Consider the following 26,156-nt stretch of genomic DNA (forward strand, 5'->3'; position numbering starts at 1 on the left):
TCTGGGAGTTGTGGTAGATCACAAGCTAAATAATGGCATGCATTGCCAAGCTGTGGTTTCCAAAGTGAACAAAATCCTCTCTCAAATTAAAAAAGGTAGAGACTGCAGAGAGAGAAAGAGAGAAATATGATTCTACCCCGCTACAAATCATTAGTAACACCTCATCTGGAATATACAGTTCAGTTTTGGGCACCAATTCACAAAAAGAACATTGGGGAACTGGAGAAAGTACAGACAAGGGCAACCAAACTGATAAGAGGCATGGAGGAGCTCAGCTATGAGGAAAGATTAGAGGAACTGAATTTATTCTCTCTTGAGAAGAGGCGATTAAGGGGGGACATGGTCAACATGAATGTATACATAGGTGGTCCATATAGTGAACTCGGTGTAGAGTTATTCACCGTGAGGTCATCACAGACGATGAGGGAGCACTCTTTATGTCTGGAGGAAAGAGATTTAATCTCTAAATACGAAAAGCCTTTTTCACAGTAAGAGCTGTGGAGTAGACTCCCTCTAGAGCTGGTTCTGGACAGCTCACTAGATTACTTTTAAAAAGGCCTGGATTCTTTCCTAAATGTGCACAATATAACTGGATACTAATATTTATAGGTAACGTTGATCCAGGGAATATCAGATTGTCTCTTAGAGGATCAGGAAGGATTTTTTTGTCCCTGCTGGAGTAAATTGGATAATGCTTTGCTGGGGGGGGGGGCCTTCATCTGGATCTACTGTGGGTATAGGATGGTGTGTATAGGATTATACAATTAGTTTTTTTTTTCTTTTTTATTTGTTGAACTAGATGGATTTGTGTCTTTTTTCAACCAGACTAACTATGTAACTATGTCAAAGGTCTTTTGTATCCCACACACAGTGCTCTTCAGATCATAAAGGAGTAAGGGTGATTACAGCTGGTCCTTCTGGGTGTTGAACTACCTCATCTGGTACTTCAGCTCTGTTAAGGGCCCTTGGCAGTAGCTGACTACATCCCAATGGCTCTGGGGTGCTTGGTTCCCATGCCCCAACTCTCTAGGCCCCTCCCTGCATTTATATGGGCACTAACTCCACCCACCACATCGCTGCAGGAAGGATTCCTCTTAAGGGGCCTAAAACCCAATTACATATTTCCCTCTACCACACTATATTGGGAACAGAGCCACCTAGTGGCAAACCAGCTAACCGCACCTGCTAATGTGTTTGGTGAAGCCTTGTTAGAAGAAAGATCTAAAATGACTAAAATAGTTGGACTTACAGTATATGGAGCTTCTGGACGTTCACTTTAAACGTCAGCCTCTATTGTTGCACAATCAGCCTCATTGTCGGAAACATGTGAGTGTGTTTGGTTAATTTGAGGTTTTACAATGATAACTTTTACCTATACTTTAGGATGGGAGCCACCGTTGTGATAGTCCTGTGTCTGGTGATGTCTTTATCCTGCTATCTGAATTCTTCTGTAAGCAATGACCAGGTAAGGGAGACATAGTAGATATGACAATAGACATATTAAAAATATGCCAGGATTAGGTCAGGTGCTGTGGTCAGGTAGCTGAGGGTTAAGTGTTGGAGACAGCTTTAGTATAGGGCAGTGGTTCTCAACCACCAGGCCCTAGGCCAATGACGGCCACAGCCACCCTTCTACTGGACCTCCAGCTAGCTGCAGTTCCTGTAACCTTCCACAGTGCCGCCCATCTCCCATAGTACCCCCAAGCTCCCACAGTGCGCTCCAACCTCCCACATTGCCTCCCACCCACCTGCAGTTTTCCACAAACCTAATGTAAAATGTCCAGCCCCCCCCCCACAGTGATCTCAACCTCCAACAGTGTTTGACTCCGGCCCCTAACTCTCACAGTCCCCTCAGCCCCTGCAGCATCTTCCAGTCTCCCACAGTGCCACAGCAAAGTCCCCAACCACCTCCAGGGACTCCATCCCCCACTCTGCAGAGTCCCCCAACCCTCTAAATAATCCCCATACATTTTTTGCATTCCCATACTTTTTATTGTGTGACTTCATACTTTTTTTTCCACTGTCGAGGTATTGAAGGTTTTGTAAGAACTTACTGGGCCCTGGTCTCAAAAAGGTTGAGAACCACTAGTATAGGTAATACCTTGTTGTTATTGTTGCAGGAGCTGCAGATTTTGACTTGTTCTCTGTGCTGGAAGCCCTGCAATAAAAACAATGTTCTATATGTACTATGCACTATGTTTCACAAAGGTGTCACTATCAGATCCATTCACAGATGAATTTTCTGATTATAATTTTAAAGGACATAAAATATTATGAACATTAAATTTATGGTAATTTCAATATCCTATAATATTATCATTAAAAAGTGTTTGCATACTTACCAACATTATGGTCCCACATTGTTAATCTTGCCCATGGTCCTCATTTCATCAGTCCACTTTTGAGGTTTGCGTGACCAAATCATGCCACTTTACAGGTGAGTTCCACCTGACCATGCCTCTGAATTTTTGGGGACCTCTCATCGCACCCACTGTGCAGTTGGTCCTGTCCAGACCCTGTCTCAAAAATGCAGAGACTGTCCACTCACAGCCCTGAAGCCCACAATTCATGTATTTTTGAGTTATGTGCGGCAGTGCTTGAAGTCCTCTGAAAATCAATCCTCAGTAAATCAGCTGCCAGAAGCATCTGACAGGTGGTGAGGAAGTGATATGTTCCCCCCTCAACTTCTGCTTAATGTAGAAGTCTGGTCTAGAACTGCTTGAAACGACTCCCACCCACCTTCTTACTCCTATACTAACTACCAGGGGCGGACTGACCATTTGGAAACTCGGGCACTGCCCGAGGGCCCGGGGTCAGTAGGGGGCCCCATGAGATGCCCCTGGTACCTTTTTCATAGGCTTTTTTGAGTTTGGGCAAGGACACAGGGGCCCCATGATCCCCTATTGCCCGGGGGCCCCATGAGTTGTCAGTCCGCCCCTGCTAACTACCCTGTAGAAGGAAGATACATATACTTACCTATTCTCAGAGTGCTCTGGTCCAGTCAAGTGATCTCTCCAGCAGCCGGCTTCAGGGGAGTGGAAAGAGTGCTGACAATAGATGCCATAGGCTTAGTATGGACCATCCATTGTTGGCTGTCCCTCCTTTCCCTGCTGCTGGGGGCCGATCATGTGACCAGACCTCTCTGAGAATGGGTAAGTCTAAGCATCTTCCTTCTACAGGGTAGCTAGTATAGGTGATAGAAGGTGGGTGGGAGCGGTTTCAAGCTTAGTTAATTCTAGCCCAGATTTCTACTTTAAACCCTCAAAATGCTGACTCAACGCATACCAGGCAGTTGCAATGCAGTCCAATTCCCTAGAATAGGTTTTGTGCAGTGGCAGTACCACCTGCCAAATGCATCATGCTGTTTAATTTTTGGATTTCTTAATGCTTTGCTTTGAGTCTCAGTTACAACCCTGAGCGCTTCTATTGCTGTGTTCAGGTGAGTATTCCCCACATGGAAGAAAAATATATTTGAAATATATTTCAAAAATATTATTTCCAAATGTATTGACATATATTTGAAAATTACAATCCTGGCCATACTCTATATATATATACAGTCAGGTCCATAAATACGGTGTAAGAATTACAACAGCTTCTCAGCTGTTCCAAGGCCAGGTGTGTGTTATTCCCTCATTATCCCAATTACAATGAGCAGATAAAAGGTCCAGAGTTCATTTCAAGTGTGCTATTTGCACTTGGAATCTGTTGCTGTCAACTCTCAAGATGAGATCCAAAGAGCTGTCACTATCAGTGAAGCAAGCCATCATTAGGCTGAAAAAACAAAACAAACCCATCAGAGAGATAGGAAAAACATTAGGCGTGGCCAAAACAACTGTTTGGAACATTCTTAAAAAGAAGGAACGCATCGGTGAGCTCAATAACACCAAAAGACCCGGAAGACCACGGAAAACAACTGTGGTGGATGACCGAAGATTTCTTTCCCTGGTGAAGAAAACACCCTTCACAACAGTTAGCCAGATCAAGAACACTCTCCAGGAGGTAGGTGTATGTGTGTCAAAGTCAACAATCAAGAGAAGACTTCACCAGAGTGAATACAGAGGGTTCACCACAAGATGTAAACCATTGGTGAGCCTCAAAAACAGGAAGGCCAGATTAGAGTTTGCAAACAACATCTAAAAAAGCCTTCACAGTTCTGGAACAACATCCTATGGACAGATGAGACCAAGATCAACTTGTACCAGAGTGATGGGAAGAGAAGAGTATGGAGAAGGAAAGGAACTGCTCATGATCCTAAGCATACCACCTCATCAGTGAAGCATGGTGGTGGTAGTGTCATGGCGTGGGCACGTATGGCTGCCAATGGAACTGGTTCTCTTGTATTTATTGATGATGTGACTGCTGACAAAAGCAGCAGGATGAATTCTGAAATGTTTCGGGCAATATTATCTGCTCATATTCAGCCAAATGCTTCAGAACTCATTGGACGCGCTTCACAGTGCAGATGGACAATGACCCAAAGCATACTGCAAAAGCAACCAAAGAGTTTTTTAAGGGAAAGAAGTGGAATGTTATGCAATGGCCAAGTTAATCACCTGACCTGAATCCGATTGAGCATGCATTTCACTTGCTGAAGACAAAACTGAAGGGAAAATGCCCCAAGAACAAGCAGGAACTGAAGACAGTTGCAGTAGAGGCCTGGCAGAGCATCACCAGGGATGAAACCCAGCGTCTGGTGATGTCTATGCGTTCCAGACTTCAGGCTGTAATTGACTGCAAAGGATTTGCAACCAAGTATTAAAAAGTGAAAGTTTGATTTATGATTATTATTCTGTCCCATTACTTTTGGTCTCTTAACAAGTGGGAGGCACATATGCAAACTGTTGTAATTCCTACACCGTTCACCTAATTTGGATGTAAATACCCTCAAATTAAAGCTGACAGTCTGCAGTTAAAGCAAATCTTGTTCGTTTCATTTCAAATCCATTGTGGTGGTATATAGAGCCAAAAATGTTAGAATTGTGTCGATGTCCCAATATTTATGGACCTGACTGTATATATATATATATAGAGTACGGCCAGGATTGTAGTATTTCAAATATATGTCAATACATTTGGAAATAATATTTTTGAAATATATTTCAAATATATTTTTCTTCCATGTGGGGAATACTCACCTGAACACAGCAATATAAGCGCTCAGGGTTGTAACTGAGACCCAATATTTATGGACCTGACTGTATATATATATATATATATATATATATACATACATACACACTGCATGTTGAGATGCATTTTTTATATATTACAGAATAAATGAAAACAAATTTTAAAAATAGATTTTTTTTTTAAATATACTCTTCAGATTTTTTTTAACATATAAAAAAATAATTTTAACATATCATTTTACATATATTTGGAAATGCATTCCAAAAATGTAGACTAAATGTATATTTAAAGACATACAGTATATTTGAAAATGTATTTTTAAAAATATTTTTCTTATATTTTGTAACAAAAACGCATTTCAACATACACTGTATGTATGTATATATATATATGTATATATATATATATATGCGGCCAAAATTGGAGTATTTCCAATATATGTCAATATATTTGGGAAGAACATTTTTAAAATATATTTAAAATATGTTGTTCAGGGGGGGCAACAAAACCGTGGCTCAACCACCTGTGTTTACAATCTTGGCCACCCATGTGAACGAGCTCTTATTACACATGTTGGCATGTGTATCCTGCTATCTAAGCACTGCAGCTTGGATCCCAGGCCATTTCCCAGGCCAGGTCGCATTTTTGTTATAAGAAGAGCACCCATATCCTCATATTAGGCACTTGCCATGGAGGAAACAGAAAAACCTAGCCTCTTCCTGCCTCCTGAGTATTATGACATACCCTATGACCACAAGTCCATAACAAGTGGCCAGAGGAGAGTTTTTCTGTCTGCGGTGCTTAGATAGCAAGCTTCAACTGGAGGATGTTCTGGTGGGCCACTGAACTGGTGGACACAAGAAAGCTGTCCCCTTTGCCTTGATTGCTAATGAGGCCTTTGGGCCCCAGAGAGAGGCAAGTCCTTAATGGCAGCCATCATGATTATTTATAACACATTTCATGTAAACCACAAAAAAAGAAAACAAAAAAAATCATCTCCCTGTGAGTTAAGAGCATAATGTGCTAGTATGCATCATATACAGTACTGGCACATTATGAAAGACTTACCTGAAAACAAAGTCCTCCAGTGGTGCGCTGTCACTGCTGACAGGGCTTCCATCTCCACCTGGTTTTCCTTTCGGGTTCACAGGCTGTGGCCCTTTAAATGGCCGAGCCACGATGATGTCATTCCCGTGGGCTTCGCACATCTCTCTCAATGGACGGCGCACCGTCCATTGAGAGCACAGCGTGCCTGCACCAGTGGCAACACCGTTTTTACTGCACAGCACAGTGTACAAGTATGTTTTAAGCCCATGTGAGTACTTTATTGTATTCACAACACTTTTTTTACCTGTGGAATTAATGGTCACTCATCAGGTACATCAAGGTGATGGTATATAATATAATTTAATATATTTATGTGAGAAACACACAATGATAGTTGTACAAACATATAGAATACGTACTATCCTTATGAATGAATATACATTTTTTAGTACATCTGGGACTCATGTAGTGAGTTTTAAATCTGTATTTGTTTGCATCTTTTTTTTATACCAGGAAAAGGAACACAATAATCATAGAGTCAGAAGGCAACTAGCAAGTAAGTATTTATGAGCTCAGTTTTAACCACTTGCCCTCCGGAGGGTTTTTACCCCCTTCCTGACCAGAGCATGCACACTGGACATGTTTAACGTGACTGTTTTTGGCTTTTGACGTTTTTTTTCTACAGCCAATAAACCCCCCAGCATGTTATCCTATGTGTACATGCACACAGACTGTAAACAATGTTTTTTGGCAGGGATGTTTTTTGGCTGGAAAAAAACCCAGGACTAGTGGGTTTCTAGAAGAGTTTTTTAGCTGGAAAAACACTCTAACGGTGCAAAATGTGCAATCCAGCATTTTTGGACTTTTTTTGACCAAAAAGAAAATTGTGGCAAAACTCCGCTAAACCTTAATGCAAAAACGCTAAAAAAAGCTGAAAACTCACATTTTTAACTTGACTTTACACAGCTAACGTTACCAGCGTTATCAAAATGCCCCGTGTGCATGGAGCCTAACTGTCAATTGCACTATCATCCAGTCACTACCCAAATAAAATGTATATAATTTTTTTTCACACAAATAGAGCTTTCTTTTGGTGATATTTGACCACCACTTGGTTTTTTTATTTTTTACTATATAAACATTAAAAGACCAGCAATTTTGAAAAAATACTTTTTTTTTTCATTTCTGCGATAAAACGTATCATAGTTACATAGTTAATTTGGCTGAAAAAAGACTAAAGCCCATCCAGTTCAACTATAAAAAAAATATCCAATGATAGAATTACAGAAAACACGTTTCTTCAAAAATTTAGACCAAAATGTATTCTACATATTTTTGGTAAACAAAAATCCAAATAAGTGTATATTAATTGGTTTGCATAACCGTTATAGCATCTACAAACTATGGTATATACTAAAATTATTATTTATTTATTTATTTATTTAATACTATTAATGGCGGTGAGCAGTGACTTAAAGCGGGACTGTGATAGGACGTCGGCCAATATGACACTGACTGACACTTTGTGGAAACTGACTAACTGCCACTTACATATCAAGTGACACTAATACAGTGGTCAAAACTATAAAGCTAATATACACTGACACTGTACTAATGACATTGGCTAGAAAGTTGTTAACATCTAGGGGCAATCAAAAAGTTAACTGCATGCCTAACAATGCTTGGTGTATTTACTGTGTGCTGATTTTACTAAGGGATGTGTCGTTTTTTATTCCCTGTTTTGCAGGGAAAAGAAAACCGGCACATCCCCGTTGTCAGGGCAGAGCTCTGTGTTATTTACAATCACAGAGTTCTATCCTGTCATCGGCTTTGCTGGGACCCGCTGATCAGATTGTGCTGTAGCTAATCACAGCACAGCCGGGACGGCGGGCTCGTGCACATGCCCCCTACCTAAAGAGCTAACTCAAATATCAGATACGTGATCTGCCACTTTGCCTCCATACTCCTAAGTGAGGCAGTTAGCAAGCGAGTAATTAGTATAGGGTTGCAAATTTGAAAGTATTTTCACTGAGCACAAGCTCTTATCAAATTTAGCTTTGTAGATCTAAACCCAACCACTTAATTGTTATATGAGCTTCAACACAGAAATATCATTTCAATCATTTCAAGAGCTGTTTTCAACCTTTTTAAATCTGCAAGGTCCATATTGAGACAATTCCAGTAATGGGATGTCTCATAATCATGTTTCTGTGTTTTTCCTTTTGTTACATGTACCCCTACATGCGACCATGCCAACAGACATTGCATAGACATGGTCCACCACAAATCCTGGCAATGAATGGAGCCCATTGTGAGGTGTCAGATATTTATTCATTCAAACATGCAAAGTTACCACTGTTTGTTTGATTTTGAAGATATTTTTTTTTTGCAAGGATCACTTTATCTTAAAGCAGAGTTCCACACAAAAGGGGAAGTTCCGCTTTAATGCATTGTCCCCCGCTCCCCATTAAGGATTGGCACCTTTGGGGAGCGGGTACCCAAATTTGACAGGTACCCGTCCCACTTTGCCTAGGCGATCGCGATCGGAAGCGGAAGTTGTCCTCCTCCCCTCCCTTCCCGTAGTCTTCTGGGACACTTGACAGGTCCCAGAAGACTACGGGGTCATTCACAAAGTGCAGCACTTCTCACAAATGTGCAGTGGGTTCCCGGCTATGAAGCCACAAGCTGTCACAGCCGGGTGCCCACACTAAAGATGGCGGCGCCCGGGAGAGAAGACGGCCGGTGAAACCAGCGGTGATGAGGACACTGCTGGACCGAGGGACAGGTAATTGGCTGTATTTTAAAAGTCAGCAGCTACAGTTTTTGTAGCTGCTGACTTTTTTTTTTTTCAGCTGGAACTCCGCTTTAAAGGAAATCAGTCACAGCAAAATACCTGTGCAGGAATGCAATTACTGAGTAATAATAAAATAATAATAAATATTTGTGTTTTCACAGCTAACTGGAGTGCATTTGAGTACACGTACTACACGGACGTCCTTGTGGAAGGGTATGGAAGCAGTCTTGTGGAGATGTACTTAACAAACACATCAATATTACCATACACACTGTTCTTGAATTCCTCGGTCTATATCAGCGTGGTGCAGATAGAAATAACTACAGGTAAGACCCATGTGCAAGAGCTGGGAAAAGGATAGTGGATAGTTCATACCCGTCCACATGTCCCTAACCTTCCGAATGCTTTCTTCTGACTGGTGGGGTCATACAAAGCCCAGTGTGGGAAAACTTTTCCTTTCCAGTGGTTTTATGAAACGGGTTGTGCTCCATGCATGCCTTGGACAACTGAAAAACCACAATTACAAGCAAACTTAATGCAAATGCAATAGAAACATGTCAACATGCACCTATGCAAAGACAATACTTTGTGTATTTAAAGTGTATGTCTGGGAAAAAAAATATTTCGTACCTTTATGCATCGTGGGTGCATTTCCCATGTTTTAGCCTTTTAAATACACTGCAAGTACAGAAAAAAATGGGGATCCTGTAGGTCCAGAACAAAGGGTGGGCAGGAGGGGCAGCTGCCCTGAATGCAGTGGTAAGGAAGGCACCATCTCTTATAGCACAATAGCACACCATCACTCCAGACCAGTTGCTGGCAACCAGTGGGCCATGGCTTCATGTTTGCTCTGACAGCTATTGCTCTCACACTGTGCTCCAACATGCTCACTCTCTACCCCATCCTCCCAAAAACACACGTTCATGCACAACTACCTTCTAGCTGCTAGAAAGCAATTGACCATGAATGTGCAGCGCAAACTCCATTTCAACCAAGGGCAACTGGAGCACAGGGATAGAGAATGGATGCAGAGTGGTACACTCATTCTAGTTCTGCATCCTTGCCCTGGGCACTGGATGAACCTGTCCCAACACTGTGTGAGACCCTAAAATATTTCCCATTGGCTGACAATGCTGAACCTTATTCATTGTAATACCAAGCAGTAATACCAACTGCTCATCTCTATCCCTCTTTGCCCCTCTTTACATGCATACAATGAGTTCTTTTACAGCTATACAATACTGTTGCCTCAAATTGATATTAAAGACAGAAGATAAAGATAAAAAAAATAACAGACATATTATACTTACCTGCTCTGTGCAATGGTTTTACACAGAGCAGCCCTGATCCTCCTCTTCTCCTCTCCCCACTTGTGCTCTTGGCCCCTCCCTCCTGCTGAGTGCCCCCAGAGCAAGCAGCATGCTCTGGGAGCACCCGAGCAGGCTCACTGCCGAGCCACTGCTCTGCACGTCCATTCACACACAGAGCCACGGCTCACCCCCTCTCCTTTTCTCTTTTCATTGGCTCACTGGCATTGATTGACAGCAGCGGGAGCCAATGGTGTTTCAGCCAATGAAGAGGGAGAGTCCTCAGAGAGCTGAAGCTCTTCTGCTCATCGCTGAATTGTGATGGGCCTCAGGTAAGTATTATGGGGGGCTGGGGGGGGAGGCTGCTGCTCACAAAAGATTTTTTTAACTTCATCCATAGAATGGATGGATTAAAAAGCCTTTAAGCTCACCACACGTTACGATCTGATAGCATAATCACCTACAGATTGAACAACAAGTATGTAGTGCCTGCTTTATTGGTTATAAATTGATTGTATAGTTTAGGTAAGTCTTTGTATGACTTAGTTTTGGTAAATCTCAAGTAGATTGTGTAGAGATTGTATGCTCAGAATGTAGCATATATGGTGAGCCTAAGAAACACAGACGACTAAAAGAGTGATGACATAAAAAGACTAAATGCTTCTCTGAGTGGAGGAGTTTGGCTTCATACCCAAGCCAAAGGCTCTTGGGGGATGTAGATCTGGGCGGGGACCTATATGGATAGGAAATTAGCTCACAGCATCTTCCCCTGCAAAGTTTTTTACAAAATTAGTGCTAAAGTCACAGAAAGCAATAAAAGCTTTTCTTTCACTACATGCACCTAGTAAAAGAAAACATATATACTGGGACACAATTTAAAGGGGAATCAAAGGTTTGGGAGCAAATTGGGTCTATGTCTATCCAAAACTTTAAATTTAGGGGCTTGTGTAGATGGAAAATGCAGCATCCTTAAAGTGTAACTCCACTTTCATGTAGAAAAAAATAGCAAATAAGAAAAAGTAATATAGCCTATACAATTGTTACACAAACCATTAAAATGGTCTTTCCTCTTCAATATGCAGTGCTGTAATTCTCTGTAAAATGTATTGCAATGTGGCAACCTGGAGGTGTTCTGTACACAAATGGTGTAAGGAACGCCCCCAGAAATGTAATTTCTTGTGTTTGACTTACGCATTTTCCCAGAAGTTTCCATTAAGGTACAAGTCGGATTTTAGGCTTCCCCTGTAACAAAAACATCATTTTTGGTGAGATATTCCCAATGGGGAAATTACATCTAAGGGCTGGTTCACACATCACAAGGATGATGCACAGTGATTGTGCATTGAGCTAGGCAAATCGCAAAGTGGCCTTTGTTTTTCTTTTAAACAAACTTTATTCAGATGTCACAAAGACATAAAGACATCTCATAAAGTTCAATTGCCAGACCAAGTACTTTTTATCAGCGCACTGTGCCTGCACACCACCGCAACACAGGTGCAGACAAGGCTTTTTGCCTTGTCCATATAGTGGGACTGTGCTAAAATAGCCGTCCAAAGCTGCTCTGCTGCATCTGGTGTGAATATACCCTTGAGGGATTCAGGCCCTTCTACTTTCCTCATTAGAACACTGCAAGTGCAGCAGCTGATTGATAATTATAAAATCACTCCTATTCAGATTTACTTTGCATATGGACCCAGGCAAACAAACAGCTGTTTTCTCAGAATAATAAAAGGTAGGAATCTAATACGAAGTTTGTGAAAATCCTTGGCAATGTACATAGATCCCCCAAAGAAGATTTTTTTTTTCTCAACAAAAGTGGAATTACTCTTTAAAGTAAATTCAGCTTACATTTGACACCAATTTGACATACGTCTGATTTTACAGGTAAGTTATCCTTTGACCAAAAAATATATTTTTGGAAAGCATAGTGAAAGTGTATGCTTGATATAGACCACATTCAAAGCCAGTATTTATATTTTGTCTTGTAGAATGTAACGTTACTTGGAATATTACTGGGAATGTCATAGGGAAGATGTGTACCTGCAACGCCGGATACAGTTGGAACCTCACTATGTGTTACACCTATCCTCCTTGTAGTAACTCCTCCAACTTCTGCTCCTGCCTGTTCATTCAAGATGACAATATTCCAGTTTGTGAGGCCCCAAAAAATATCTCAGACCAGAAGGGTAAGATTAAAAGCTTCCATTATGAAAACTGCTTTATAGAGATGCTGTATATATTAAAAAACTAGAAGGCTTTGCACCTCCCTTGGAACCTTTGCAATCCTTCTTCCATTGTACGGATCTTCCAGTTAGCCAATACAAGCAGTCTTTAAACCTGCACTTGCTCAATGCAGTAAAATCACTTATCCCTATCTATTAGATACTATAGACCAGTAGTCTCCAAAATGCGGCCCGGGGGCTGGATGCGGCCCTTTGCTTGCCTTTATCGGGCCCTTGAGGGACTTTTCCACCCACTGATACAAGACACTATTCCTCCCACTGGCACCAACAATGGGGCATACTTGCAACTGCTGACATCAATGGCGCCCATTGACACAAACAAAGGGGCCCTATTTCTCCCACTGACACCAACAACAGGACATTACTCCTTCCACTGACACCAATGATGAGGCACTCGAACTGACACCAACGGTAGGGCACTATTCCTCCCACTGACACCAGCACTATTCATCCCCCTAATACCAAAGTTGCATTTTTACTCCAACTGACACCAGGACAGTTTCAACACCCAATGGCCACAGACCAGCTCCCCTGAAGTCTGAAGGACAGTAAAGTGGCACTTTGTTCAGAAAGTTCAGACCCCTGCTATAGACCATAGCATCTATTAAAGTGGTTTTAAAAAATCGATTATATCAGACTAGAAAAGAAGATGTGGGCCAACCAGGTACCACATCCATATAAAACACCACACAAAATACTTTGGCAGACTCTACTAGTACCAAATACAAACACAACTTTAAAATATTAAAATTTTTATAGGTCAATTTTTAAGTTTTTAATACAGTGGACCCGTGGCCCTAAAAAGCACACGTTAGTGCATGTCATGGAAAGCCATCCCACAGTTTACTACATTATTAATGAATTCCACATTGGAGTATTGTATTACATTTGTGATTGTAACATTTAATGGATTGATAATTTGTGAACTATATTAAAGTGGTTGTAAACCCTTACATATACCTAGTGAAGTGACTGGCCTCAGGTAATACACAGAGATGAAACAAATCCTACATAAGTTGTACCTGCCTGTCTGCAGTCTTCTCTTCTCTACATCTGTTCAATGTCCTGATGCAAAAGTGAGCCTGATTTTGCACTCTCCAGCTTTAGTAAATAAACCCCTTAGTGTCCCTAACTGAGACAGGTACACACAATAGAAGGGATATGCCTTGTTCATATGTAGCACTACCCCCTTAGGGACTGCTGATGGATTTGGGTCCCCATATAGTTCTGCACAGCCAGTCCTTCTCACACAGACTTTTATCCTGAGACACAAACCAGGCCTTGAGCTTTGGTTTTGGTATTTATTGAGGGGATTGGTACTAGGATAGCGTAAGGGGGTATAGGATGCCCAAAGGAACCAATATCTGAGGACAACTTCCCAAACTATTCACAAGCTTCTCTTCTTCAGCAACACAGTCTCTAGTGGAGTGCTAGCCAGCAGCTCCTAGTTGTACCACCCCAGACCCTAGATGAACTCCTCTTCACCCAGCAATCTAGAGACTTCCTTCCTGAGCAGGAGATCTGACTCCTGCTCTTTTAAATAAAGTGTACATTTACTAGCAGGGGGCTAATCTGGTTTCCCACCAGTGTGCTCCTTCCCCTATCTGCCCAGGGGGTACAGGTGTACTCACTCAGATCCTCTCTTGTACCGCTTGCGGGGTGGCTGCTGCTACCAGTCCTATCAGCTGGGCAGTTCCTTCCCTGCCATACAGGTTGTCCTCTCTCAGGGGGGCAGTCAGTCCCACATTTTCCTCCTTTCCAGCTCCGGGTTCGCAAGCAGGCCCCATCCCACTAGGCCTCCTGGCAGCCTTCCACCTCCTACTGAGCAGGCCCTTTCAGTTTTAAGGGAGCCCCAGCCCCTTGCAAAGCCTTCTGTTGGGGATTGGCTGAGGCTCCTCAAGAGTGCAGCCAGCCACTCCTCAGATCCACCCTCCTCCAAAAACCTCAGAGCAGAGGGAAATTCCAGTGGGGCCTGCAGAGTCTCTCAGCCCTGACCAGAATTTGACCCCTCTGGTTGTCTCACCTGAACTGCTAACAAGCTCCTTACTAACTTTTAGGGTCTAGCTGCCTCTAGCTAAACTAGGAGGGCGCTACACTTATGTCATGTCTGAGGTTTACAACCACTTTAAGGTTTGCCACGTGGAATGGAACATTTTGAAAAGTTGCGTCTCCATTTGGTACCGGTAAAGTCCACTCAAGTAGTTTTCTGTGATGATATCAGATTAACACTTTCACTGCCAGGTCCTTACGCCATACGGACCTGACAGCGGTGGGTTTTATACACAATCCAGTGGCTGCAGTCACCGGGATTGTGTATGAGAGTGACAGGCAGACTCCTGCCTGTCAGGTGGAAGCAGTCAGGCAGCTCCACTGCCACAGATCGCTTCCACAGCCCCCAGTTCCGGTGCTCCCCCACAAGTCAGCTCCCACCATGGTGGATGCCGGTGGGTGGAGGGGAGAGAGGAGAGCAGATGAGCATCTTCTCCCCTCCCCTTGTTTGTGTGACCTGGAAGGTGACGTCTGCGTTGTCACTTCCGGGTCACGGCTGTCACTTTCTTGGCTAGAATAGCTGGGGGAAAGATGGATTGCAATGCGGTTTGCAGTTCATCTAATGAAGCTCAGAGGACACAGGCAGGGTCTTTTAGACTCTGCATGTCTCAAAAAAGAGAACCTGTCACCAAAACAAATCATCACATACAGGACTCTGTGTGCTCTATGTGATGAAAAAAAAGTAAAAAAAAAGTAAAAATTATTTTTTTTGGTATAAAAAATAAAGTTACACACAAGCACATAACATCCTCCCCAAAAAAAAAATTTGAGGCTCCCCCACTCCCACATATACACAGGCATGAACGTAAACGCATACATCAGGGAACGTACGTGTGAAAATATTGATTACGATATGCGTTACATATCGCTGTGCATGCCGGAATGAGAGCAATAATTTTAATGCCAGACCTCCTATGTAACACTAAACTGATGACCTGTAGGGGCTTTTGAAGTGTCGCCTATAGAAAATATAGGGTACTGAAGTTTGATACAATTTCATAGGCGCACACAAATTTAAGGTTTCACATACTAGGTTTCTATTTACTCGGCACAACCTCGTCTTTTATATTTTACCAAAATTGTGGGTAATTTATTGTGTCTTTTTGCCCTAAAATTCACTTTTGTGTGATTTTCACTGAAATTTTAGGTTTCTGAAACCTTATGATTTCATGTAACATAACAATACAATACAACATAACATACAATAACAGATCAGCACTGCTCCAATCCTGCAGTATCAGTCTCCCAGGTTTACACTCTGTATTCAGGTGCTGGCAGAGGCAGAACACATCTCGTTCCAAAATATATGTCAAGCAGCACATTGCAGTCAACTCCAGTGTAAGGTAAATGAAAAACTCAACTTCAACTCAGATCAACTCAGATCCCAGCCCATTGGTCATGCCCCTCTGACATGTTTCACCCACATTGGGCTTAGTCATAGAGGACCTCTACGATTAAGCCAAATGGGGTGTTTTTCATTTACCTGGCATCAGAGTTGAATACAGTGTGCAGTGGCACCTGCATTCCATATTGGATTTGGTACTTGATCAGATTATCATACAGGAACCTTTAGTTGTACTTTAATGACTGAATGAAATCAGCAAAATACTTGAATGACACGCAAAATGGGCATGAGTTGGTTAAAATAAAAATGGTTGTTACAAATAAATGTACAACACCAAGGCATCTATAGAACTGCTCACAGCAAACATGTTCAAACCAGCCAGAGGACATACTACTACCATCTCACCCCCCTTGACCACTGTGTATAGGCAAACAGAGTGTAAACCCCCAAAGAACTGGGAGCTGTTAAATATTGGAAAAAAAAAACCTAGACAAGGAAAGATGGTGGACATAAGGGGTGCATTGGGGGGCGTTCCAGAGCAATGTCTTTATATTATTGCCATACTTACAAGAATGTTCTCTCTCTCTAGGGGTGCCAGTTGGGTGAATGTTGATATAAAGTGTTTTTGATGCTTTCTGATTCATTTCCCCCCCTCTTTTTTTCAATTAAAATAGGGACATGTGCTTTCTGGTGCATTTTTGAGGGCATTTTACCGTGTTCCAGTACAGTTCTGTGCAGGAAAAACGCAGCCTGCTCTACTTTTTTTGTTTTTCAGCTAAAAGCACTGATGTGAACTATGACATTGGCAACCATATAACCTACTTTTTGTGCATTTTGGATTCAGAAAAAAGCACACTGAAACACATGTAGTGTGAACTGGCCCTAAAAGATTATCCAGTGTACCCGTACCTTGTACGATTTTTTATGGGTTAGTTCTTCCATTAAGCCTTTCGCTGCCAGAGCATTCTTTTGCACACATGCTTCAAAAATCATTTTAGGCCTGAAAATTACACAAAACTTCCAAAACAGTATATATATTTTCTGAAAGCAGAGGACTTCACTGGCAGGCTCAATAGATATTTGTGGAATTTTGCAGTGGGGCTAAGAAAACTATAAGTGTAGACAGACTTAGAATTAGGTTCCGTGACAAATATATTTTTTATTCGGAGGCCATAGTTCTAATTTAAACAGTTTCCTTGCTGTATCTGGAGGTCCATGACAAACCTGACTGTTATTAAGAATCAGTACATCACTACAAGTTACACAAATTCTAATACAACATACTACAAAAGGGAAATTACAAAGAAGTGAGGGGTCAACAATAAGATGCAGGGTTCAAGGAGGGCTTAGAAGATATGGGAAATGATGTGTAAGGTTTCCACACTCAAATATGTTAAAAAAAAGTGTGCTTCCCTCTCTTTCCAGTTGACATTAATGGATTACTTACCATGAATGAAACATTTACAACAGATCTACTAGATTCAAGCTCTCCAAAGTACCAAGCCATGGAGTCCAATATAACACTGGCTGTAAGTATTAAATTCTGAGAAGTTAAATAAAGCAAACATTTAACAAACCTCTCCCCAACCCTCTTCCCTAGGCCAATTCTGACATTTCTCTCCTACATGTAAAAATCATACTTTTTTTGCTAGAAAGTTACTCAGAACCCCTAAACATTATATATGAGGGACGTTCAAGTCAAACTAGGATTTTTAATTTTACAGGTATAAAAAAGATGCTGGTGTGGCAGTATTACACGCAGTAGTAAATGGCAAGTGTGTCTTATTACTGATAGGCGGCGCACATGTTGCAGGCCAGTCCAGGGACCATTAATCAAGATGGCAGACAACAGTGTTAGTGCGTGCATGGAACAGCATGTGGTGATGAAGTTTCTTGTAAACGAAGGTGTAAAACCCGCGGATGTCTACAGAAAACTTCAAGCACAGTGATGAGACGCTCAGCTGCAGTAAGACATTTGAATGATGTAAACTTTTCAAATATGGCCCTACAGCTGTCAATGAAAATCTCAGCCGTGCTGGTTCCCAGCCCACAGCAGTCATTCCTGTGAACATTCAGATGTGAAATTGCACAAGAGATGAATCTTTCTGTGGGACTGATGAACACAATGATGATGAAGTAAAGCAGGCTGTCCTAGGATGGTTCAGGCGTACTGACAAATCTTCTTATGCCGAACCTTTCCAGGCATTAGTTAAACACTGGGATAAGTGTATACATGTTACAAGGGAGTATGTTGAAAAATAAACGCAGTTTCCACTCCTTGAAATTTGTTCCTTTATTATATAAACTGAAAAGTCCTGGTTTGACTTGAACACCCCTGGTATATTTTAAGCAGAGGCCCTAGAGTATAAAATGGTGGGTGCTGCAATTTTTCTTGTCACACTGTATTTACACAGCAATTTTTCAAACACAATTTTTTGAAAAAAATACACTTTATTGAATTTTAATGAAAAAAACACAATATATAACCCAATTTTGGTCAAATATAAGAGATTATGTTATGCTGAGTAAATAGGTACCTAACATGCTATGCTTTCAAATTGCACACACTAGTGGAACCACAGTACTTCTCAGTAGGTGATGCTTTAAAAATTTCAACAGGTTACCAGTTTAGAGTTAAAAAGGAGGTCAAGCGCTAGAAATATTGTTCTTGCTATAACGTTCGTGGTGATACCTCACATGTGTGGTGTGAACACCTTTTACATATGTGGGTGCATATGATCACTTTTATTCCTATCACAAGAAATGTAAACATCCCTTGTGATAGAAATAAGGCATGGCAGATCCTCTAGGGTCAATAAGGCCCCAGATATCTCCTCTACCTTTGAAAGCATGAAATTAAAAAAACTACATTGATCTCTGCTTTCCAGGGAAAAAAATGGCAGTGTTTACATCTGCCAGAACAGGAAGTGACATCATGCCTTTGCTTCCGGCTTCCCAGGACCATAGAGATTGCTGGGGACCATCCGGTCCATGGCCAGCTCTATGATGACCCAATGGCACCTCAGGGCTGGATACCGGGCTTCCCGATCACATGGAAGAGCCTAAGGAGGAGCCAGTGGGCTCCAGGAGGAGGGTATAAAAGAAGCTCAGTACATGTCTGGCACATGCTCATACTTTTGGGCATGGGAATAATTCTGAGCAAAAGCTCAATGCAAAACAGGCATTTTCACACCCACGCAAATGTATTAGCATTTGCAGAACTCATATGCACATGTGCATCTACACGCACACACGTAAGGGCACTGGTGCCAAATGGCCTATTTAGGCTGGACGCTGACATGGATGGATTGCTGAGTGGTCTTCAGATAGTTCCTGCTTTATCTGAGCCTTGACCTGCCATACCTGCTTACCTACAGTTGCAAGAAAAAGTATGTGAACCCCTTGGGATTATGTGGAGTTTTGCATGAATTGGGCATAAAATGTTCTCTGAATGTCATCTAAGTCACAACAATAGAAGAACACAGTCTGCTGAACATAATACTACACAAACATTAGATGTTGCCATGGTTTAATTGCACATAACATGTAAACATTCACAGTGCAGGGAGGAAAAAGTATGTGAGGCCCTAGCTTAATGACTTCTCCCAGAGCTAATTGGAGCCAGGAGTGAGCCAACCTTGACTCCAATCAGTGTGATGATATTGGATGTGTTGCTGACAGCTGTCCTGCCTTTAAAAAACACACACCTGTTTTGGGTTTACTGGTTTCAAGAAGCACTGTCTGATGTGAACCATGCCTCGCAGAAAAGAGCTCTCAGAAGATTTACGATCAAGAATTGTTGACTTGCATGAAGCTGGAAAGGGTTACAAAAGTATCTCCAAAAGCCTTGATGTTCAGGTGTCCACGGTAAGACAGACTGTCTACAAATGGAGAAAGTTTAGCACTGTTGCTACTCTCCCTAGGCATGGTCGTCCTGTAAAAATGACTGCAAGAGCACAGCGCAGAATGCTGCATGAGGTAAAGAAGAATCCCAGAGTGTCAGCTAAAGACCTACAGAAATCTCTGGCACATGCTAACATTTTTGTTGACACATCTACAATAAGGAAAACATTAAACAAGAATGGAGTACATGGGAGGACACCACGGAGGAAGCCATTGCTGTCCAAAAAGAATATTGCAGCATGTTTGAAGTTTGCAAAAGAGCACCTGGATGTTCCACAGCACTACTGGCAAAATATACTGTGGACAGATGAAACCAAGATTGAGTTGTTTGGGAAGAACACACAACACTATGTGTGGAGAAAAAAAGGCACAGCACACCAACATCAAAACCTCATCCCCACTGTAAAACATGGCGGAGGGAGCATCATGGTTTGGGGCTGCTTTGCTGCCTCAGGGCCTGGACAGATTGTTGTCATTGATGGGAAAATGAATTCCAGAGTTTATCAAGACATTTTGCAGGAAAACGTACGACCATCTGTCAGCCAACTGAAGCTCCGCAGAGGATGGGTGATGCAGCAGGACAATGACCCAAAGCATACAAGTAATTCAACAAAACAATGGCTGCAACAGCACAGAATACACCTTCTGGAGTGGCCCAGTCAGAGTCCTGACCTCAACCCGATTGAAATGCTGTGGCATGACCTTAAGAGAGCGATTCACACCAGACATCCCAAGAATATTGCTACACTGAAACAGTTTTGTGAAGAGGAGTGATCCAAAATTACTCCAGATCGTTGTGCAGGTCTGATCTGCAACTACAGGAAACGTTTGGTTGAGGTTATTGCTGCCAAAGGAGGGTCAACCAGTTATTAAGTCCAAAGGTTCACATACTTTTTCCTCCCTGCACTGTGAATGTTTACATGTTATGGCAACATCTAATGTTTGTGTAGTATTATGTTCAGCAGACTGTGTTCTTCTATTGTTGTGACTTAGATGACATTCAGAGCACATTTTATGCCCAATTCATGCAAAACTCCATGTAATCCCAAGAGGTTCACATACTTTTTCTTGCAACTGTATGTAAGACTCGACTTTCCCCTGACCTGTCCTTGGATTTCTGCCTGCCTATTTTGACCTCGGCTCCTGTACTGTGTTCCTGTGCCTAACTGCCCAGCTGTGTACTGATCCTGGCTTGTGTCCTGCCTGATGTTCCTGTGCCTCGCTTCCCACCTGTTGATGACCTTTTGGCTTGTGTCCTGGCTATACACCTGTCTCCCAAGCCAGTGTCACCGTTTTCCAATTTCTGGTCCTGCCTGGTGATATACAGTCATCTGCTTCCTGCAAACCCCAGCTGGCGCTGCCTGCTACACCGGCCCTCGTGCCACTCTGAGTCTCTACACTCTCTGTCATCACTGTTGGACAAGAGGTGCAAGAGAAGCCCCCTCTCCAGTCTGATCTTTACCAGGTACATGACAGGGGGACATCCCCTCCTGCTGCCTGTAAAAACAATCCAGTGGCTAATCAGCTGCTAGAACAGCTTTTACATTTAAGGGAATCACTGGCTGAAAAAAAAAGATACCGTGATGATGCCTATAGCTGCAGGCATCATCCCAATATCTCCACTTCAAGTCCAGGACGTCATGTGACGTTCTACAGGTGGGAAGTAGTTAAATATGTCAAAAGAAGGCTGAACTGTGGGCAAACGGCTAAATGAACATTTGAAATACACATATAGGATATATATCTGATGCCAGAATTGTGTGGATAGGCACCAACATCCCTTGGATCAATAGATACAAACACAGTTTCTTCTAGTTATGTGACTTTAAAGGTGCCAAGAATTGTACCAAAGTTTACTCTATTAGTAAAGTTCAACTTTAATTATAAATCAGTTAAAACAAATGTGGTTTGAACTTGGTACGATACATTTTACAAGTATATTACATAGTATGGATACATGAAACTTATTTCCATGTGTTTCACAGCTAAAGTAGAAGGTAAATCCCAGACTGGAATTTGATGTGGATGGTGGTCCCCAGGCCCATGATGCCAGTCCGGGATTAATCCTCTATATTAAATTAAGGTATTTAAAGATATATGTGTTAAAAGCATGTGTATATAGTTAGAAATTGTTCAAACAGAATTCTGACTGTATCTTATAGTTTCACAAAACCTGAGCAAGTGGGAGTGTATACCAATGACAGATAAATGCAGTTCTCTGCTATAGTGCGAACCCGCCCTGCATGTCCCTGCCTTTCTATTTATGGCAGCTGAGCTCCTGTACATAGAAATTAATGGAATGTAACTTTCTGGCATTCCATTAATGTTTAGAAAAAAAGAGAGACTGAGCCTTGCATTATAAAACACAAGGCACCGCTCCTCAGCTTCGAACACGTAAGGTTGCGTGAACCTGCCCTAATGAAAACAAAATGTTTAAATGGCCATTATTGCCTAGAGGTGGAGGGGCAGTTGAACCAGAAAATTGATCAAACATTATCTTCTTATTCATTAAACTAACATAAAGTTAAAGGGCATTTTAACCAAAATTCTGGGCATGCTAGCAAAAGTTCCACTTTAAATTCTTTTCCCTGACAAATGAACTTTACATACTTGCTAATTAAACTTCAAATTTTTTTGTAATAATCCATAGCTAGTACAACACTCAATATAATCAATAGCAGTAAGGACTTTAAGAGAAAGAAGGTAAAATCCAATTAGGATACCCCAAAATTACAGTAGCATTTTAGCATCAGTTTCATGTTTTCCCAAATAAAACTCCTAGTCAAGGTCTTAGCTCTAGGTATTGGCCTCAGAAGGGGCATGGATCCCAAGAACACTGCCAGAATCCTTTGCTGCAACATTCCTGCTCCTTACAAACCTGAGCCAACCATTAACCCCCTTCTTACTGCCCAATCAAATCACTTTCTCTTGAGCACATTCTAAAATCATCCTTTTTCAAGATAGTGGTTCTTTGTTAAAGAAAATGCAACAAACAACAAAGGACAAACAATTGTACTAAAAGTACTGCTTGGACCTTGAAGAAGGGGACATACCCCGAAAGCTTGTCCTCAAAATTGTATGTTAGTGCAAATAAAAAAAGTATCACGTCAGTGCTCAATTGTTTCTACTAAATGGATAAAAACTGGTTTTGAACAAGAGAGTTGCTTTTATAATCATTACGTGTTCTTTTTATCAGCTTCTACATGCTTACACGAAGAATTGCAATCCATTGTCTGTGGCGATGCTTGGCTTCAGGTAACAAACCATGTATTGAAAAGCTTTTCCTATGCAAAAATTGAGTAACAAATAACCTGCATGCTAAAGACATCTGTGCTTATATCAAGTCCAGGAAGTGTGATAGCCAGTTACAGGATGTTGGTGTCGAGTCCAGTTTCCTCAACGCAACTTGCGTCCAGCAATGCTTTGGTATCTCAGTCTCTCTCCAGTGTCATATCATTACAGATATCAACAGCAGGTAATAATTTTTTTTCATGGAATGCTTCGCTTTTGCTCCTAACTTTCCTATTTGCACACTTTACAAAGTAAATTTTATTTTATTGTATTTCAGCTTCTGAATGAAAATATTGTTGGTTAGTGTGTTCAAACTGCTTTTGGTTATTGAATTATGTTTTTACTGTATTCTTCAGATGTTTAAAGCAAATATTAACAAGACCAAATTAGGGTTTTTGAGGTGACGTAGCACTACTCCCTGAAGATCCGCTTAGTTTGATGGCTCTACCACGACTTCTTACCCTGCTCAGTCCCCACCAACACACCCGGTTGTAGGTTACTCACACCTGCGTAACTTAAGTGTTAATATTCTACGCTTGTATGATAGCACACAGTAAATAGACCACAAGCAACTTAAGAATTAATAAGATGAATATTTTATTGAGGGGTAAGCAAATGCAATGCATAGATCAAATCAACAGGTCAACAGAATACGTTAGAGTAAATGATGGGCAGTTCAGCCTCACCTATGGCCATTAACTTATGCCGCAATAAGGCTATGTCTCATTACACTAATTCACACAATATCAGTAAGAATAGCATCAACCGTGAAATCATGAATGGCATAAAAGAAAGCTCACTGTAATTCTTAGCAATAGTTTCTCAAACAGCGTTCCTGTATGCATACAGCCAAAATAGAAGGTGTTTGTATGTGTACTGACATAGATGTACCCCTGGTGTTGTCTAAAGTATCTGGCGCCTAATTGTGGAAGTTAGCTGGCTTTCACTGGGGCCCTTCTGTAAGGTGGTGCACATGTAGCTGTTCTCAAAAGATAACTAATGGGCTGTTAAGTAAGGATCTGTCTCTATTGCATTAGCTGAAGGTGGTAAGGGATTAAACTCTGTAGTTCCGCACATCAATTCTGGCATGTAACAAGTCTGAAACCATACGCTTGGTGGTCATTTGACCCAGCAGTCTCAGCCCTCATGATTGGCTCCTCACGATGAGATCCTAGAGATCAGTTCTCTTTGAGGCGGGCACATCATATCAGAGAGTTAAGGGAGATTTTGGTGCTCTCAAAAAGAGCTGAGAAGAAAAAAGAAAGGCAAAGAGAGAAAACATTAAAATAAACCTAACATATTGGATTGCTCTTACATTTTGCAGGAATGGTGACTATTGAGCCCATGCAATTGGAAGTGAAATTTGGTGACCACATCCAGCTGGTCTGCCAGATAAATGAAACCATGACATCCGTGAACTGGACACTCGTTGCCAATAATGTCACCAATCCTTTGTTTGCTGGCGGAGATAATGTGGATGTGTCAACTCAGCAACTGTCCAGCTCAACTGTCTCTGTCCTTACAATCGGTCATGCCGATCAGTGGTGGAAAGGTCAGTGTTGTTGATGTCTAAAGTTCAAGCACACAAAGGATCTAAGGAAGGTTATGGGACAAGAGGCTGTGCAGTTTACAGCTACATGTAATTAATGTGTATATTACCGAAAAAACAAAAATGTTAATATATTCTTACCAATCCTTAGATGTAATGGCTGCCTTAGTTTCTTTTCCTTTATTTTCACTTGGCTAACCTGCAAATTACACATATCCTGTTCCATCATGTCTACATTTTTTTCCATTAAATCTATGGAGAGCCATAGTTGTCAAAAGAGTTGCACTTCAAACATGTCTGCCTTTGTTTATCTTCTGGTCATGGTGGATTAATGGGACCAGGACTGCTATTAGAATTCACAGGGCCCTGCACAGCCTATCGGACAATATATGGCAATAGATAATATTCTTGCTAAAAATACAGTAAAATTATTATTAGCAGACACAAACACAATATAACTTCCAAACACCTGCAATATCTGAAGGGTTAAACTGTATTGCGTTAATAAATAAAGCACTGTGCGTGAATGAGGCTTGATGGCCTTTACAGTGTGAATCAGCCTTTTCTTTTTATGTGGCTAGAGCTGTGTGTTGACAACCTGTGTTACTCTGTGGGGACTAAGGTGGTTATACGAACACAGCTAAAAATTTTAATTTCACAGACACGTGGGTGCTGGTATACAGCCCCGAACACAGACAGTGTGCATTCGGGGCTATTCACCTCTACACTTGTCCAATTAGGACCTGTGGCTGCGTTCATGCAGCCACTGCATCCCTATAGAGCAGGGGTAGGCAACTCCCAGCATTAGTGCCAGAGGTGGCACGCGCCAGCATCAAGGACGGCATCCAAAGGAGTCCTGGGAGATCCACCTGATCTGGCATGTAAAAATACAAACATTGGGGTGATCTGAAGGGTGAAGGTGCAGGCATTGGTGTGAGCTGAGATGTGAAGGTGCAGGAATTTGGGTGATCTGAGGTGTGAAGGTACAGGAATTTGGGTGATCTGAGATGTGAAGGTGCAGGAATGTGGGTGATCTGAGGTCTGAAGGTACAGGAATTTGGGTGATCTGAGGTGTGAAGGTGCAGGAATTTGGGTGATCTGAGGTCTGGAGATGCAGGAATTGGAGCTGATCTGAAGTGTGAAGATGCAGGAATTGGAGCTGATCTGAGGTCTGGAGGTGCAGGAATTTTGGCTGTCTGGGGTGTGAAAGTGCAAGAATTGGGGTGATCTGAGGTGTAAAGGTGCACGAATTGGGGCTGAGCTGGGGCTTGAAAGTGCAGAAGCTGGAGCTGATCTGAGGCCTGAGAAAACATGAATTGGGCCTGATCTGGGGTGCAAAAGTGCAGGCTTTTGAGTGGTCGGAGGTGTGAAGCTGCAAGAATTGGCATGATCTGAGGTGTGAAGGTACAGGAATGAGGGCTGATTTAGGGTCCGAAGGCTCAGAGATTGGTTTGATCTGAGAGAACTTTATCACTATCACCTCACTTCACTTCAT

At 41.8% G+C, this 26,156-nt stretch overlaps 1 protein-coding gene across 1 annotated transcript in view; it reads left to right on the forward strand.

The window, feature by feature from the left end:
* The first annotated feature begins 1,384 nt into the window (after positions 1-1,384).
* Positions 1,385-26,156, forward strand: part of LOC149447650 (adhesion G protein-coupled receptor F3-like) — a 51,025-nt gene continuing 26,253 nt past the window's right edge. Inside the window, exons 1-8 of the mRNA XM_089652241.1 lie at positions 1,385-1,465; positions 6,694-6,736; positions 9,136-9,300; positions 12,270-12,467; positions 17,344-17,447; positions 23,018-23,076; positions 23,166-23,296; positions 24,437-24,664. Of these exons, the coding sequence (XP_089508367.1) occupies positions 1,385-1,465; positions 6,694-6,736; positions 9,136-9,300; positions 12,270-12,467; positions 17,344-17,447; positions 23,018-23,076; positions 23,166-23,296; positions 24,437-24,664 (1,009 nt within the window). The remainder of the gene's footprint in view (positions 1,466-6,693; positions 6,737-9,135; positions 9,301-12,269; positions 12,468-17,343; positions 17,448-23,017; positions 23,077-23,165; positions 23,297-24,436; positions 24,665-26,156) is intronic.

Source organism: Staurois parvus, unplaced genomic scaffold (assembly GCF_062004578.1).
Source record: "Staurois parvus isolate SC_StPar_1 unplaced genomic scaffold, SC_StPar_1.0 ptg000678l, whole genome shotgun sequence".
NCBI classification, from domain to species: Eukaryota; Metazoa; Chordata; class Amphibia; order Anura; family Ranidae; genus Staurois; species Staurois parvus.